Here is a 13,976-nt window from a genome sequence, read left to right on the forward strand (position 1 = left end):
GACTGAATGTGAAAAGGAAAAAAGAATACAAATCCAGAAACTAGCAGAAGAGACATATGGGACATGAGCAAACATTGACCATCGGTATAACTGAAATATTTGAAAGAGAAGAGGAAGTAGAGTAATAGCAATATTTAAGAGATAATGGCTCGTATTTTCCAAAACTCATGAAAGACATCAAGTCACAGATTCTATGAACCCCAGGCAAGACAAATTCACAGAAAGTCTCATCCTGGTGCCTTGTAGCATAACTATAAAAGCAAAGCAAAAAAAAATCTCATAAATGTATTTTTTGAAAAAAGTCATATTACCTTCAGAGGAGCAACAAGACTTTCAGCTAGCTTTTCAGCTGAAATAACTAAATCTGAAAATCCTGGACATCTGTATTTACAGTGCTGAAAGAAACTAATTGGCAATATAGAAGTCTACACCCAATCTAAATACTATTTAAAATGAGGCAAAATAAAGATGTTTTCAGATAACAAAAGTGGACAGAATTCATCCTCAGCAGACTTTCATCAAAAGATATATGAGGCCGGGCACGGTGTCTCACATCTGTAATCCTAGCACTTTGGGAGGCTGAGGCGGGTGGATCACTTGAGGTCAGGAGTTTAAGATCAGCCTGGCTAACATGGTGAAACTCCATCTCTGCCAAAAAATACAAAAATTAGCCCAGCATGGTGGTCTATGCCTGTAGCTCCAGCTACATCGGAAGCTGAGGCAGGAGAATTGCTTGAGCCCAGGAAGTGGAGGTTGCAATGAGCTGAGATCATGCCACTGCACTCCAGTCTGGGGGACAGAGTGAGACCCTGTTTCAAAAAATAAAAATAAAGATGATCTCAGACAAAAAAAAAATAGAAGAAGGAATAAAGGGCAACATGAAGTATAAAAATGTGGTAAAGATGTATACTGACTGCACAAAACAATACTGATAGCCATTTCTTGCAGGGCTTTAAATAAATGTATCATAGAATGGGTGGCAACAATAGCATAAAAAGCAGAAGGGAGTTAATGTAGTTAAAGGTGTTTCAAAGTATTCACTGGTAAAGCGGTAGAAGGAATAATTTATAGTACACCGTAAAAAATCAAGGCTATAAATTGCAATGGCAAGCATGCACACCAAAAGAGTAGGAAAAGAATGAACAAGTTATAAGCTGATAGAGGAGGTGAGAGGATAATAAAAATATTCAATAAAGACGAGAGAAGGTGAGGAAGGAGAGGAAAAGAAAGAAACAACACTGTGTGGATGTCCACAAATACCCAAATGTTGCTGGATGGGGCCACGCCTGCACTCCTACTTGAGAGTTCCCATGGCCGGGAAGAACAGCACTGGCCCAAGAGGAGCAGGGCTTGATGTCTTTTCACCCATTCAGTTTCATCCCTCAGATCACAAAGGCTCTCTCAGTTCTGCTGATGTGAATTGGGGAGGAATTGGCAATGGGAAAAGACTCTTCATCTCTTCATAAGCTTGCTTTGCTTCTTTTTTTTTTTTTTTTTTTTTGAGACGGAGTCTCGCTCTGTTGCCCAGGCTGGAGTGCAGTGGCACGATCTTGGCTCACTGTGCAACCTCTGCCTCCCGGGTTCATGCCATTCTCCTGCCTCAGCCTCTCGAGTAGCTGGGACTATAGGCATCCCTCACCACGCCCGGCTAATTTTTTTGTATTTTAAGTAGAGATGGGGTTTCACCGTGTTAGCCAGGATAGTCTCGATCTCCTGACCTTGTGATCCACCAGCTTTGGCCTCCCGAAGTGCTGGGATTACAGGTGTGAGCCACTGCGCTTGGCTGCTGCTGCTTCTTTTTTTTTTTTTTTTTGAGATGGAATCTCGCTCTGTTGCCCAGGCTGGAGTGCAGTGGCACGATCTCAGCTCACTGCAACCTCCACCTCCCAGGTTCAAACGATTTCTGGTGAATTTTTGTATTTTTAGTAGAGACAAGTTTTCACCATGTTGGCCTGGCTGGTCTCGAACTCCTGACCTCAAATGATCCACCCGCTTCAGCCTCCTAAAGTGCTAGGATTACAGGCGTGAACCACGGCACCCGGCCTGCTTTGCTTCTTAAAATTAATGTTCAGTTTCTGAAAGCTACAAATTCGAAAATTCATCCTGAATATTTTAAGTTTGGCGTACAGTTCTTGTTTTTCTATTTATAAGATTTGCAAATCTTAAAAGTCACCTTTTTAGAGCTTTTGGATACCATAAATTTAGTTCTTTAAATACCTTCAAACATTTTAAATTGCAATAAAAAGTGGAATACGCTCGAATTTCTCCTTTGGTGTTTCAGTTGTCTAATGAGAAAAACCTCCTTAGCACTAATTAATCTTAAGAAATTTAATAATTTAACTTAGAAATGCAGTGCACCCAAAGTCTCTTAAGTATTCCAATACTGTGTATAAATGCACTAAGATTTCCATGTAACATTACAAGATGATTTTGATTAGCTAGTTCCACATTTTATATTGGATTTGTGAGGTTCTTCATAATAGGCCAAATTATGTAAACATTTTAAGACTGTGAAAAATCAAACCTGTCCAGATTCCTTAATACAAAAGGCATATTTTGGCCACGCACAGTGTCTGGCGCCTGTAATCTCAGCACTTTGGGAGGCAGAGGCGGGTGGATCACTTGAGGTCAGGAGTTCAAGACTAGCCTGACCAACATGGTGAAACCCCATCTCTACTAAAAATACAAAAAATTTGCTGGGCATGGTGGTGTGCACCTGTGATCCTAGCTACTTGGGAGGCTGAGATCATGTCACTGCACTCCAGCCTGCGTGACAGAGTAAAACGCAGTCTCAAAAACAGACAAACAAACAAACAAACAAAAAGACATATTTCTATGGCTATTTTATATTTATATTTATATTAATCGTATTTATATTTTATATTTATATTAATCATTTCTAGACTTAACGCTGAGTCTTCCTAGGTTGTAAAAATGCTTACCTACTGAGGGACGAAAGTACTCTCCCAATAGTGGATTTTGTGATGAACTAGAGATTGTGGCAGGGGCGTGGTAGGGTCTGGTTGGCCCCCAGTGGGCTACAAGGACCTCTCCTTACAGGTATTGAGTCAAGAACACTGGACATCAGGGAAGGATGTGCCTGTAGCTCATGTTCCTGGATCTAAGCAAGTGCAGTTTCTTTAAAAGTAGTTTTTAAATTGTGGAACATAACATGTATCCAAAAGTGCATAAAGCAAAAGTATAGCTTAATTATTTCTATCACTAGTTAACAAACATCCTTACAGTCACCACCCAGGTCAAGAAACAGAACATTGCCAGGACCCCAAAGGCTTGTCCCTGTCCCTTCCCAGTCACCATGCAGTCCCACCCTCAAATACAATCACTTTCTTATTTTTCCTGTATACGTTTACCACCTAAATAGGCATCCAAAATACCATCGGCTACTTTTGTTTCTGAAAAACTTTATCTACAATGGAATCCACAGCACACACCCTCTTGAAACGGCTCCTTTTGCTGCCATGTTTGTGAGACTCACGCTTCTTGTGTGTAGGTGTCACTGTGTCATTGTCATGGCTGTCTGGCGTTCTACCCAATGGCTATCCTTGCATATTTTAACATCCATTCTCTTCCTGATGGATACATGGGCTGATTCCAGTTTGGTGCTATGGTGAGTATTTGGCTGTAAAGATTTCTGGCCATGCCACCTGATATACATGATGGCCACATCCAGGCCCTGAGGTGGAACAGGCAGGTTACAGGATTGTGTGTCTTCTACTCCAACGGTTGATGCCAAGCCATTTTCCAGGTTGGTCCCATGAATTTGCATTGCTACCAGCAGTGTATGCACATCCCCCTCCCACAGTCACCTCTGACACTGGTGCTGTCTGTCTTTCTAACTTCTGTGGCCCAGATGAGGGGGACGCAGCGACTCCTTTGGGTGCTAATTTGTATTTCTCTGGTAAGTGAAAAGTGGAGCACCTTTTGATAAATACCTTTGCTCCTCTGCATGACATCTTCTGTGAAGTGTCTGTTCACATCTCATACCTTTTTTTTTTTTTTAACTGAGCTGCTCTAATTCTTTTATTATTTGCAGGAATTCTTTCAGATAGACACCTGTGATATGTTTATTTTTGTATAGGGCCTGGTAGGCAGAATAATTCCCCGCCCCCACCACTGCTCAGCCAAAGATGTCCTGTCCTAATACACACAATCTCAGAGCCTGCAAATGCCTTCCATGGCAAAAGAGACTTTGCTGATGTGGTTGGAGATAGAGACCTGGACATGGGAGAGGATCCCAGATTATCCGGGTAGGCCTACTCTAATCCCATGAGTCTCAGGAGTGGAGAGACGGTCCTGCGGGGCTCAGGGGGGAGAGGTGACAACGGACGAAGGGTCAGAGACATGTGGTGCCGCTGGCTTTGGAGTTGGGGGAAGGGGTCCCAGCCAATGAATGCCAGTGACCCCTGGGGCTGGAAAAGGCAAGGAAGCAGGTTCTCCCCTAGAACCCTGGAAGGACCTGCCACTGCTGAGTCCTGCCTGCTGGCCTAGTAAGGCCCTGGGACTCCAGACCTACCAAGCCAGGAGGTGACAAGTTCCCGTTGTTTCAAGCCACTCCGTTTGTGGTGACCGGTTGTGGCAATAGTAGAAAACTAAAGATGTGTGTGCCACCCAGCGATTCTGCCCCTCTGGCCTTCCTCCGGTTCTCTCAGTGTCCTTTGGTAAGTGGGAGCTCTTGATTGGAATGGGGTCACACTTGCCACATTCCACTTTGATGGCTCATAGGTCATGGTTGAGAAATCTCCCGGGCCTGGGAGCTGGAGAAGCCCCTTCTCCATCATCTCCTAGCAGCCTTGTGCAGCTTTTCCCTCTGAGGTCTGCGGTCCCCCCTAGCTGAGGTCTGTGTGTGGGAGGAAGGCCTCTTCGGAATCTTCTCTGTGCAGGTGGCTGACCAGGCGCTCTCTTCCTGGGGGTGAGTGCTAAGTGTTTATCTCTTCTCAGCAGCCAGCCGGCCCAAAGCATGAACTCTGCCGTGGTGGGAAGCAGAAAAGTTCCTACTAAACTTTCCCCCTTCTTCATAAGTGTTTTCTGGACCCCAAAGTGACTTTTCTCAAGGAGTGTGAAGTGCTGTGAGTGAGGCTTGGGGGTCGGGGGAGGCCTGGAGATGGAGGTGGGGATTGCCCTGTGTCAATTACTGGAGGTGGAAAATCCTTGCAAAAGTCACTCAACCTCCCTGAACATCGGTAATGCCATCTGCTAAATGAGGGTCCTGACTCTTCCTGACTTAGCAAATTCCAGGGAAACACCTGCCGTGCAACAGATGCAGGAAAGTGATCAAAACCACTGGTGTTCAAGAAACACATACAGAAACTGTAAAAACTTGTCTGTCCCAAAGCAAACATATTTAGAAGCATAATTCTCCCTCTGTTGAGATTGTGGGCATGTGACAGGTTGACCGGGCTGGGGGCAAAGGGGCAGCTGTGGGCGTCATGTGCGTCTGGCTGGGGAAACGGGGTAACTTCCATGCCGCAGCGCTTGTGGGTGTGGCCTCCCCACCAGCAGGTGCATGTGGAGGGGTCCTGGCCCGGCTAGGCGGGCCGCACCTTCATCTCCGACACCTTGTAGCTATAGTTGTACCCCTTTGCCGCACTCCAGTTGACGCCGTTGGCATAGCTCTCGTGGGGTCCTCTGAGGTAGAGACCATTCAGGTTTGAAGTATGACAGTCGGCATACCACCAGGCTCCCTGGAACTTCACAGCACAATTCGAAGAACTCACATCGTTGTCTTGGTCTTTGGTGGAGAAGAAGTGGTTGTTGTGGGCCCCCAGAGAATTACCTGCTCACAGAAAATGTGGAGTTTGCAGCTGCTAGAAAAAGCCGTGCCACCGTGAGACCCTCCCCACATCCTGACCCTGAGCAGAGCCAACCTCACTTTAGAGATGCATGAGCCGAGGCACAGGTGCGCAAACGACCCACCCACGCCTTGAAGGAAGGGGAAGCAGGAGTCAACCTCTGGCAACCTGGTCTGGAAATTCCTCTCCACAACCTGAGGCCCCTGCTCCAGCAACCAGCTATTTCCTCCAGGGCCCCCTGAAACTGTCAGGCCTCGTGCTCTCTCCTGGGATGGCCTCCCTCCTCCAGCCTGCACCGCTCCTTCTGGTCTCTCCCAGTCTCGACCTGGTGGCCCTTGGTAGGTGCAGGACAGCCCTCACCCGGGGCTCTTCCTCCATCTCAAGCTCTGAGCCTGAAGTTCATCCCTGGCTCCTACAGCTGAGAAGTGTCACCCCCTGAGCCTTGGTTTTACCACCTGCAAAATGGGGGTGACATTCCCTGCCCTGCTGCCTCCTTGGAGGTCACGCGTGAGATCGCGCCTGAGAGAGGACTGCACAGCCTCCAAGGCTGTCATTTCCAAGGCTCCCCTGGGACTGCTTTGCTCCGTGGAGCAGTTAGTTACACAGGCTTCCTGCTGTAGCAATTCTCAGCGCCTTTCATGAACGAATGTGCACTGGGAATTCCCCAAGCAGATGCCCTGTAGGAAATGCCTCCCCAAATCATGCAGCCGGAGACTCCCTTTGGTAGAGAATGTCCCACAAGGCTGGTGTTCCATGGAGCACAGTTTGGGAAACAGCTCCAAGGCACCCATGAGAAAAGGACGTTGTCTTCCAGGTTTCAGCGGGTGACGCCAGTGGGTCATCTCAGCCCTGCCCAGATGGCTCACTGTGTGGCAGACATAGCCTTAGGAATGCCAGCCGCTATGTCCTGTGAGCCCCACGCTGATAGAGACACCAATGCTAGCGTCTGCCTGACAGATGGAGAAACGGGATTCAGAGAGGGGAGGGCCCAAGGTCACCGGGGGAGACACAGCCATGTTCTCTCTGCTTCCCAAACCCCACTCAGGCCACCCGGCCCCTAGCAGACACTCACCCGCACTGCCCTCAACAAAGGCTCCCAGGACCAGCTTGTACTTCTCCGCCTCGCCGGCCACCTTGAATGATCTGTACTTAGCAAACTGGTGATTGCCCTCAAAGTCTACCAGGTCTACACGGAGTTCGCTGCTTCCTGTTGGAAAAAGGTGTTAAGGTCCCAGCCTTCAAGATCTTTCTGTCACCAGGCATGAGAGCTGGGGATGGGTAATTTTTTTTTTTTTTTTTTTTTTGAGACAGAGTTCCACTCTTGTTGCCCAGGCTGGAGTGCAATGGCACGATATCAGCTCACTGCAACCTCTGCCTCCTGGGTTCAAGCGATTATCCTGCCTCAGCCTCCCTAGTAGCTGGGATTACAGGCATGTGCCACCATGCCCAGCTACTTTTTTTCTGTATTTTTAGTAGAGATGGAATTTCACCATGTTGGTCAGGATGGTCTCGATCTCTTGACCTCGTGATCCACCCGCCTTAGCCTCCCAAAGTGCTGGGATTACAGGTGTGAGCCACCGTGCCCAGCTGGGGATGGATACGTTCTTAAGGGATATCTGAACGTGGCATCCAGGAAAAAAATCAACCGGGAATGTTGGAAAATCCCTTGTTGCTATCAGGCCCTCAGGGATGGCTTTCTGTTTCTAAATACCTTTCCCGGTATTTTGGAGACCTGAACATGCCCCACTGGAGTTCACTGGGTGGAAGGGAGCATTCTTTCATTTTGAAAGTGTACCTCCTCTTTCTAAGGGTTGGTGAGCCACTAATGCAAGAGTGGGCAAAGCTATAATTGTAGTTTCTCTTGCAGGAATTTGAGGCACCTGAGTGGATACCTTCAATCATGCCATGGGGCAGCGGGCAGGGATAATGGACCAGCGATGACACAGACTGCCTCAGGGCCAGCTGCAAAACTCATTCCCTGCCCCGGAGGGTTGGGGCAAGCCCCTCTCACTCGGGTGGGTGCGGCTGCAGGGGCCTGCTGAGGCGTGGGCTGGAGGAGGCAAGCATGGGCTCTCCATGGGACTAAGATGCAAGCTTCAGAGGCACATCACCAGCCGGAGCTGAAGGCACCCCCAAGCCCCAGTGTCCTCTCTCCTGCTTCCCACTCTCAGGGTCTGAGATGCCAGTGGGGCCAAGACCTGAAGACGCCTTCAGCCCAGAGCTCTATTTCCCTTCCCGATGCTGCCAGAGCCTGCGGCAGGGGACGCAGCCCTTAGAGGTCCCAGTGCCACCCTGAGTGTGCTCAGGGCCCACTCCCTTGTGGGCCAAGAGGCGCTTATGTTCCTGGTGGCCCAGGCCTAAGGGGCAGGGGCACCTCAGGGCCCCCCGACCCCCAAGCCCCTGCAGCGGCCCTACCCTGGGCGGTCAGGGCGTGGATGTTGTCGTTCCCCAGCCAGAACTCCCCAAGCTGACTGCCGAAGCCCTGCTTGTACGCGGCCCAGTCCCGGTAGAAGTCCACGGAGCCGTCCACCCTCCGCTGGAAAACCTGTGGAGGAGCCAGGGGACAGGAGCCAGGGGGACAGACTGACGTCCCACAGCACGGGGGACCCGCCCTCCAGAGGAGCAGCATTTGTAGTTGGCAGAGCATCGCAGGCTGGGGTCCCCAGCACGCCCACCTGCTCTCCTCCCAGACCCCACGGGATGAAGGAGGAAATGGGGGCCCAGAGAGGGGAGGCAACAAGCCCCAAGGCACACAGCAAGAGAGCACCAGGCCCCTCCCAGCCTCCCCCACGGCCTGGACTTTTACCCACGGGTCACCTCCCCCATCATCTCTGTCCCCGACCAGGGGAATAGAGAATTCCAGAGTGTGTTCTCTGGCCAGGTGTGCAGCCTGGACTCCGGGTCTCCCAGGCTGACCGCCTCTGCCCAGGGTCCCTCAGCCCCACACTCACGGTCCAGCCCCCTCCGTCCGTGTCCATGTCACAGAGCACAGCCAGTGGCCGGCAGTTGGTCAGGTAGATGGTGTACCAGCCGCTCAGGAAGTGCCCTCGGTCTAGTAGGTCCTTGCAGGTGCGTGGACCTGGGAAGGGAACCCAGGGAGTGGCTACAGGACGGGGCCCCTGGGCAGGGCAGGGGCAGTGGGAGGGAGACCTGGGAGGGCGGAGCAGGGCCACAGGCTTCTGTGTGGACAGAGCAGGACTCCGAAGCCTAGACAGGGACGTGGCTCCCAGGGCCATGCAGCTGTGATGGCCACGCCCAGTCGGCCTGACCCTCCCACCTCCCAGTGTCTCCCCCACCTTTGGCTCTGGGCACCTGGCCTTCTGCGGTAGATTACAATAGTGGACCCAGGTTGTCATGGAAGGGATTCAGGCGATGGCTGCCCATTACTCGAGTGATTGAGGGGGGATAATAGGTGCAGACAGGGTTCTTCCTTAGAGTCTGTGGCGTGAACACATGCAGCTGGCCCTAGGGGTCGGGGCAAGGCTTGGGTACCGAGGTCAGGGTGTGATCAGTCACCTGTCGCACAAGACTGAGACTGCCCAGCGTCTCCTGTGTGGGGAGAGGAGACACTCGTCATAAGCTTGAAATCAGAGCATGAGAGCCCTTGTCCCGGTCAGCCCCAGTGGCTCCCTGAGCACAGAATAGAGAATGGGCAAAGGCAGCTCCTCTGATGTCTCCAGGACACATGGCACAGGCCTAGGGAAAGGTGGCCAGACTCTGCTTGCCCAGAGGCACCGGCCACGTGGTTGTCTGTAGGCCCCTGCTGTGCAGCGGGAGCTTTGCCGGCTGTGGCAGGCGCTGCGGGTCCTGCTGGACTAACTGGACCCCTAGTGGGGTCTTCACTGCTGATAACAGCAGAACAACTCTTCAAGCCCGGCAGGGTCACTCCAAGCCTGCCCTGCCTCCGCCCTGGACTCTGTTTCTTGGGACACAGATATCGGCGGACCCTCAGCCCCGGCTCTGCTTCTCATTTGTGTTTGTAGGCAGAATGTGGGACTGTGTCTTAGAGTGTTGCACATTCGGCTTTTTTAAACTTTTACAATTTTTGAATAAATGAGCATAACTAAGACAGAAATTGAAATATTAAAGTGTCACCATCTGCACACTGATGTGGTCCTGCTGGCCACTGGGAGTGACTGCTGTAGACACTGGGGTTTGAGCCCTCACGGATTCTGACAGCAAAACCCACCAGGTTCCTTCCGCCCCTTCCTGCCCACAGCCCAGATTGACAGGGACGTGAGCGGTGGGTGGGTGGACTGAGGCCTCCGAGACCCCTCCCCTGGACAAAGGCTGCAGAGGCACCTGCCTGGGTCCACGGGTGGCTCACCTTTCTCTCCACGCATCCCCTTCTCTCCTCGGTCTCCTGGAGGAAGATGCAGGAGAATGAGCTTTTGGCCCTGGACGTGTGGGCCACGGAGAGGCTGGCCCCAGGGTGGGCTCCTGGCCTGGGGCACTGCATCTCCCCAGCCCTGCAGGCTCACTGAGGCATCACAATGCTCAGGTCTCAATGTTGGCGAGGGGCCCCGAGGCCTGGAATATGACAGGGCCTCTGTCTGCCTTCCTCTGTCTTTCTCTGTTGCTGTCTCCCCGCCCTGTCTCTTTGTGTCTATGTCTCTGTCTCGCCCTCCCCCATTTCATTACAGACAGCTCCAAGGTCCCTGCTCAAGGCCTCCTCGCTCTCTGCCACCTGGTTACCTTTGGGTCCCACTGGTCCCGCCTTTCCAGGGGCTCCAGGGACACCGCGTTCTCCTGAAAATTCCAAAGACATATCATTGAGAAAAATGCAACCTAAACAATTCTCCCTGGAAATCTTTGCCCCAAGTGATAAACTCCTGACCCTCCCCAACTCTGCCTTGAACCCATTCTGGTTCCAGGAACCCTCAGAATTGCGAGCCGTGGACTTAGCCGGGGGGTGACCGCAGATGGAGGTGAGGGAGTGTGATGGAGGGGCCTGCACTCCACCTTGGGCTCAAGGCAAGGTGCTCCTGGCTCCTGTTTGTGCCTTGGGAGCATCTTGGGTTTCACCCTTTGTTGACCATAAGCCTGGGCCCAAGTCACCGTCACAGAGCTCTACTGTCTAGCAAGGGACCATGTTCTGGAACAAGGAATGCGTCCTCCGAGAGCCTCATCCTACCACGTCCCCACACGGAGAGGGTGAGCCCCACGTGCGGCCGCTGCTGCCAGGGAGGATCCGGTTCCACCGTGCGCCTGAACTCCTGTGGTGTTACACAGCCCTCCATGCGGTTCCAACCAGAAAGGGGACCCTCCCGTTCCCCGATGCCAGCCGAGAGGCAGCCCCCAGTCCATTCGCTGATCCCGGTGTCTGGGGAGAGTGTGTGGGGACTGGTTCTTGCTTTAGGGTATATTGGCCAGCCATGCCCACTGGTAGAAGCCTGGTTCAAGGGACGTCCGAGCCAGACTTGATTCTTCTCCTGCCAGGGAATGACTTTCTCCCCAGTGTTCCCTCAACAGGGGATAGAGACCCCACTCTCAGGTCCAGCCTGCGGCATGGGCACAGAGGACCTGGCCCTGGACACCCACACGGAAGCCTGGACATGTCAGCGAAAGTCCAAGTCATGGGGACATTTGAGCTTGTCCCATCTACATTGGGACATCCCCGCCAAGTGCTCCGCAGGCATCACCTTGAATGCCTCCAGGCATGGGGAGCTCACCCTCTAAGGCAGCGCCCTTTCTGAGCTTTTATGTACATCTGCCTTATGCCGTGCTTAGGGGGTACCCAAAACCACCCAAGGCAGGTGCCTGCTGTTGGTTCTCCCACGTTCCCTGCAGACCCGCATGCAGAGCTCAGGGCTCAGGATTCGGGCACCCTCTGTGCCTGAAGTAGACTAGTCCGGGTCCCATCCCCACTCCTTACTGGTTTGTCAAGTAGGAAAGTCCCTGACCTCTCTGAGCCTCAGTTTTCCCATCTGAGGCAGGTGCAGAAGAAAGCGGTCACCTCAGTTTTCAGGTGAGAAGGTGGAGGGACATAGAACTTAGAAGTCGTGCCAGTGGCCGAGCAAAGCTGGAATTGGATCAAGGACTAGGAGACAAAGTTGGAGAAGCGTGTACAAATGAGAGCTCATGATAGTTAGGAAAGACACTGCCTCCATTTCAGAACCCTGTTGGGCCCTGAGAGTCAGCTCTGTTCCTGGCTCTAACAGGGGCCAAACCCAGGCTCTCGATCTAGGAACCACGGTGGGGGTGTTGCTCAACTCAGCCTCTAGTTTCAAAAAGAGCAAGAGCCAGTGCCCTCCACCATGCCTGGCCTCCCCACCCGGCCCGCACCTACCTCCCTTTCCATTGATGCCTGCCTCTCCCTTTGGCCCTGGGGCCCCGGGCAGCCCCGGGCATCCTCGGAGAATGGTGAGCTTGTCAGAGCCCTCCAGGCCCACCACCTTCACCTCTGTAGAGAAACACAGGTGCCCACTCAGTGCCTGGTCCAACAGTGGCTCGGAAGTGAGGTTTTCAGCTCTGCTGGGGCCTTGGTCTGTCCTCACCCCTCGGGCACTGGTGAGGCGGAGACGTGATGGGGGGCAGAGTCCTGGCGTTGGAGGCCACCCCTACCTAGGGGAGCCCCATCTCCTCAGTGCTGTGTGTCCTGGGGCAAGTCACTTAACTCCTCTGAGCTTTGTGCTCTGGGCTGCCAAGTGGGGATAATAACAAGGCTGTGGCCAGGGCTGGATTAGAGAATGTGCATTTTAATCTCTTAGTGTAATTTGTGGCATTTAGAAAGAGCTTAATAAACAGTGGGCTCTTGCAGTAACCAACGACAATCAGTGTTTCTAAGAAACTTGGGGAATTGAGGCTGACAAAGCATTTTCCCACCCAGACCTTGGGAATGTGGTTGTGGAATTACTGGGCTGGAAGGAGTCTTCTAGGTCCTCTGGAGAGGGGCAGTGTGGGGTCCAAGGACACAGAGCCAGGTGTGGCACAGCTGGAGCCAAACCAAGGTTGTCTACTTCTTTGAAGAAATATTTTTCATTTTGTTCATTACAAAATCTACATGCCCTGCTAAGGGCCCTCTTAGAGACTGTGGAACGGAGCAGCGCTCTCACTGGAGACACGGCAGCTGCCATCTTTGGGGTGTTTCCTCTCTGTGTTTCCTGTCCTCCTTCCACTAGGCTGTAATTTACTATTTATGTTTCCTCCATAAATATGTTATCAGCCAGGGAGGCCGGGCCGTCCTTAGGAGCAGTCTCTCGCTGAGTGTCACAGAACCACCTGCTCCTGAATCAACGAGGGAAACACCTCGTCACTGTCCAAACCTTTGCCCCTATCGACTGATTCTGACTCTTTTGGGGGAGAGCCAGAAATCTGCCTTTTTAACAAACCCCCCAAGTCAATGTGGCAGCCACCGTATTAGAGAGCCTTAGAGGGCCTCTCCAGTAAGCCCGTAAGAAGATAAAGTCAACAGTATTTTCTTCCTTCTCAGTGACAGATTCCAGACCCATCTGTGGAGCTCCATGGGGCAAATCCTGGGCTTTTGAGGCAGACAGACCTGAAGTGACATCCCTCCCCTATCCCTCCATGACCATGGGTGACACCTCGGCTGCCCTGAGCCTCCATGTCCTTGCCTGAGGATAGAACAGATCTGCTGGGCATCTTTGCAGAAAGATGTGCATAAAAGGTTTTGCCTGGGACACCCGAGTGTCAATGAATGGGGTTGTTACCAGCTTTTTGGGACCAGAAAACCTGGGTTCTTCTCACCTGGACAGGTGTCAGCAGCCTGGGCAGGCAGGTCCTTGACATGCAGGAACAAGACTAGTAGGACAGCGAGCCCCCGGGCCATGGTGGCTCCACTCAGCTCCATGATCTCTGGCCTTTGACTCCGAAGAGTCTCCCAGCGATAATGGGGCACAGGAAGCCAGCTCTCGCCTTGTGCCACAGTTTCTCAACTCCCTGGGGGACACCCCACTTCCTATGGGCTGCTTCGTTGCACCAACAGGAGGTATGAGGTCATCTCAAAGGGTGTTTCCTTCCACGAGGCTCCAGCAGGATGCCCACCCCACTGGGCTCTCTTCCCCAGCAAAGACACCCTGCTCCCAGTCCAGAGATCTCCCAAGACCCCTCTGCTGGAAAGGGTCGACTTAAGGAGAGCACACTCCCACACCCCCTTTCCATTCCCCAGCTGTCCCCAAGCAGTAATTGGAGAACTTGACCTTATCC

General features: G+C 52.2%; 1 protein-coding gene and 1 pseudogene across 2 annotated transcripts; both read right to left on the bottom strand.

Moving 5' to 3' along the window:
• Nucleotides 1-4,647: 4,647 nt before the first annotated feature.
• LOC140713001 (uncharacterized) lies at nucleotides 4,648-5,483 on the bottom strand (annotated as a pseudogene).
• FCN1 (ficolin 1) lies at nucleotides 5,339-13,697 on the bottom strand. Of its 2 annotated transcripts, XM_008005722.3 has the most exons (10): nucleotides 13,518-13,697; nucleotides 12,100-12,213; nucleotides 10,506-10,559; nucleotides 10,138-10,173; nucleotides 9,327-9,359; nucleotides 8,762-8,889; nucleotides 8,226-8,355; nucleotides 6,883-7,017; nucleotides 5,736-5,794; nucleotides 5,489-5,646 (listed from the first exon to the last, which is right to left on the bottom strand). In XM_008005722.3, the coding sequence occupies exons 1-10, from the start codon at nucleotides 13,618-13,620 to the stop codon at nucleotides 5,584-5,586; spliced, it is 855 nt and encodes a 284-aa protein (XP_008003913.2). In that variant the 5' UTR covers nucleotides 13,621-13,697; the 3' UTR covers nucleotides 5,489-5,583. The 2 variants fall into 2 exon arrangements, with proteins under 2 accessions (XP_008003912.1, XP_008003913.2); XM_008005721.3 differs by having other exon boundaries at nucleotides 5,339-5,794.
• Nucleotides 13,698-13,976: the final 279 nt, after the last annotated feature.

This window comes from Chlorocebus sabaeus, chromosome 12, assembly GCF_047675955.1.
Source record: "Chlorocebus sabaeus isolate Y175 chromosome 12, mChlSab1.0.hap1, whole genome shotgun sequence".
Classification (NCBI taxonomy): domain Eukaryota; kingdom Metazoa; phylum Chordata; class Mammalia; order Primates; family Cercopithecidae; genus Chlorocebus; species Chlorocebus sabaeus.